Source organism: Musca vetustissima, unplaced genomic scaffold (genome assembly GCF_032173495.1).
Source record: "Musca vetustissima isolate MV318-11 ecotype Yass unplaced genomic scaffold, APGP_CSIRO_Mvet_v1 utg9830, whole genome shotgun sequence".
Lineage (NCBI taxonomy): Eukaryota > Metazoa > Arthropoda > Insecta > Diptera > Muscidae > Musca > Musca vetustissima.
The window spans coordinates 20,943-24,689 of NW_026886704.1; the positions used below are offsets into that span (position 1 = coordinate 20,943).

The 3,747-nt window shown below is 35.4% G+C and overlaps 1 protein-coding gene across 1 annotated transcript; it reads right to left on the reverse strand.

The window, feature by feature from the left end:
- Positions 1 to 2,634: 2,634 nt before the first annotated feature.
- LOC133334203 (uncharacterized) lies at positions 2,635 to 3,747 on the reverse strand. Its single transcript, XM_061542497.1, has 3 exons — positions 3,733 to 3,747; positions 2,965 to 3,667; positions 2,635 to 2,897 (listed from the first exon to the last, which is right to left on the reverse strand). Exons 1-3 carry the CDS (start codon positions 3,745 to 3,747, stop codon positions 2,635 to 2,637), a joined length of 981 nt encoding a protein of 326 aa, XP_061398481.1.

Sequence of the window (3,747 nt, forward strand, 5' to 3'; positions counted from 1 at the left end):
TGAATCTCGTATTGAAATGTAGACAAAAACGTTTTGATTTTAGAAGAAGTTTAACGTCATAAACTCATTGGCCTCTAGAGTTTGATTGAAATTAGTTGTTGCTGCAGGGGATTTTTTTTTTTCATATGAAAACCATAATTAGTAGACCCTAATCAGTATTTTATGTAAAATAGTCAAAAAACAAAAAATATTAACGGAGACTCCAATTTTTTTGTAAACATACAATTAATACTTTTTCCCATTAATTTTTTCCTGAAAGTTTGTTGCCCTTTTATGAGTTTTTTTGAAAATTCAATGTCAAGATCGATTTTTTTTGGAAGGGGAATTTATTTGTTATTTTTTATACATATATATTTTGGGGGATTCTTTACATAGGATTTTTTTTCATAAAATATTTTCTTTACAAGGAACATTTTTATGTTTTTTTTTCTATTTACAGAAAACCTTTTAAGAGTCTTCAGTATGTAGAAGACCTTTTATGGATCCGTTATACTCAGAAGATCGATCGATACTTTTAAGATAGATGGTCTAGAAGTCTCCTTTACATAGGAGTCTTTTTCTTCATAAAATATTTTCTTACATAGAACGTCTGCTAAAGGTTTTTCTATTTATAGAATACCTTCTAGAACATCCCTTATGGGTCTTTTATACTCTGAAGACCTTCTAATGGTCCTCTGTGCATAGAATGTCTTTTACAGATAACATATCTTCGTTAAGCCTTCCTTTAGCCACACATAGAATATTTTCTTAAGGTATTTTGTGTGTTTTTATAAAGTTCTGTTATAGCTCTTCTATACAACGAACTTAATGGTAATGTCTACTCTGATTGCTTTTTTATCGAACTTAAATATTAGTTTCTATATTTAATTATTCGTTTCAATATATTTAGTTTATAATCAAATATATAAAGATGATTATGAAGTTTGTCTAATATATCATAATTAGTATTTGATTTGATATATGCCTAAAAGTAGGCAACACTTTTTATTATTGCGTACTACGATAAACAAAATAACGAATTTAATACAATATCTTCCAACTCTTTTAAAGTTAAAAAAAGAACAAGTAAAAAAGTGTCAGTCGGTGTGGCCGATAGATATATACCCTCACCCTATTGTTTGCGGCTGTGGGTATTCGGAGTTATACACAGGTTTTATTAATCGTTTTAGATAACGGATGTGTTTAATTAAAGACGTTTCAGATTTTATGTTGATCAAATATATAATATTGACCTTTTTTGTAGAATGTACCAGAGGAAAGGGCAGACGGGTCCCACCTTCGGACTTGATCTAGGCTTGGTAAAGGTAATAGCTTATGCAAAATTTAGTTCAAATCGGGCATTCCATTCGCCTAATATTGGATTTATAAATATTGAAAATTTTGACCGGAAGGAGTGGACTAATGAATTCCATCTTCGAACTTAATATATTCTTGGTTATGATATAAGGTTGTGCAAAGTTTGGTTCAAATCGGACATTCCATTCACCTGATATTGGATTCATAAATATGAACAAATTAGACCATTTGTGTGGGAGGTACCAGAAGGAGTGCACCAATGTCCCATCTTCAAAATTGATCTGGCATTGGTAAAGAAAATATATTGTACAAGGTACCAGAAGGACTGGAGCAATAGGAAAGTTATCGCGAATTTTGAGAAAAATAATAAAAATATAGGGGATTATGTCATTATTTTCATGACATGCATCCACCTAAAAATTAATTTAAAAATATGTACATAATCTAAACACCACGATAATCAGACGATATCAAAATAATAAAATTTAGGATAATTATTTGTTTTTGGTTTGAGGATATAATATCATCCCACCAATCCTACACTCCCACAGTGATCATAAATCCAAGTTTCAGGATTCCAGCTTGATTTGTACCTACAAAATAAATTTGCACCAAATATAGTACCATATAGTACTTTTCGTACACATGAGCACACTAAACAAATTTAGTACTTTTTCGTACTTTAGGGATAGTTATAGTTCGAATTTCTAAAAACCCGAAAAATATTTTTTTTAGAAATTTGATCGCACAGAATTGTCACCTTTGAATGGTTATTACTCTAAAGCTGTGCATACTCTGTACCCAAAGTACTCAGATTCGACTACTATAGTAATATAATCGATTTTCAGAAATTCGTAACTGCACATTGAAACAAGAAGCAAAATTAAAAAAAAACTAAAACACTCAAAATTGAGCTTCAAAATGTCAGCATCATTTAAAGGTAGATGCAGATAAAATTTTGAAAAATGATACATAAGAGACGTAGTCCTCATTTTGTTGGCTCCAAGTTGTACTTTGACGCGAAGACCCTGAAATGAGTGGCTTAGTCACAAATCGATAGAGAACATAAAAAAGCTGGTTCGCCTCAATCTGTTTTTACACATTTTTTTCGTTACAGTAGACACAGCGTCCACCCAAATAAAGTTTGGACGTCAATATCATGAAAAGTTTGCAACGACACTTTTTTTTTTGTTTTGAAAAATCCAAAAAAGAAAATCCAGATTCCAATTTTCGTTTTTATCTTCGATTTTATTATTTTCTTTTTTAATTCGTAATACAATTCAACAACATAACTTTGCAATTTGGTAATTCATAAAACTTGAGCCTCTCACATTTTTATTAAACAGTTGTGGGAGGCAAGTAAGCTGAGCTCTTGCTGCCAACGGAGCCAGTGGTGCCAAAACTAATGCTGCCAGAGGATGAAGGACCACTGCTAACGAAAGAAGAACCACCCGAAGAGGTACCAAAGGAACCAGTGCTACCACCGAAACTACCGCTACCACCAGCATTACCGCCATCACCCAAAATACCAACCACAGATTGTTGGGGAGCAACACCGGCATCAGTGTGTTCCGAGCTACCTTCGATTTTGTCATATTCAGCTAAGGGGTGAAGAAAGAGAATTTTAATTTTGGATCCCATTTTGAGTTTGAGTCGCTAAGAACTTACCTTGAATTTGTCTTTGGGCATGTTGGGCCTCTTCTTCGGTCTTGTATTTAATGAAGTGGATTTCGGGTTTGCTGGGTACAGTGGGTGCTGGGGTGGCAATGTCACTAACTTCCAAGTTGTTGTCGTTCTTCGACAGCACATAAATGACAGTCTTCTCTTCCTTGGGTGCATATTCGGCCGACAATTTAACATTGGCATTGCTGGATGAGGGGGCCTTAATGAACACAACACGATAGTTCTTTTGTGGGCGGCCAATAACCAAATGTTTGGTCATTTCCAAATTTTCATTATCTTCAGGAGCGGAAACGGTAATGAATTGTTTGTGGACCAAGGGGGCTTCAAAACCTTGGCTGGCACCGGTATTGCCAACAAAATTCGAACCACTGGAGCCAAATGAGGCACCACCTCGAGAGCCGGAACCAAATGAAGATACTGAACTAAATCCAGAACTGGAACCAAATGATGGTCCCACACCAAACCCTGAAGATCCTGAGGAGCCAAATTGATTGCCACCCGAGGTGGAACCAAAACCACCTCTTATACCAAATCCTGGGCCACCGAAGGTGGAACCTCCACCAATCGAGGAGGAGCTGGGGTATTTGATGGCTCCCGAAGAGGTTGAGCTACCAAAGGTACCCGAAACACCACTGCCATAGTTGTATTGGGGCTTAGCCAAGGCCACAGCGGCCAAACAGGAAAGGACCTAAAGATGAATACACATAATAAAATATCCTGTCGATCCTTTATCCGACTCCTTGCAATATTTACCACAAACAAACGCAT

Bases quoted from the DNA above. Each gene is read 5' to 3' on its own strand.
- LOC133334203 (XM_061542497.1), bottom strand. The intron at 2,898-2,964 runs GTAAGTTCTTAG...TTCACCCCTTAG, and splicing joins TGCCCAAAGACAAATTCAAG to CTGAATATGACAAAATCGAA.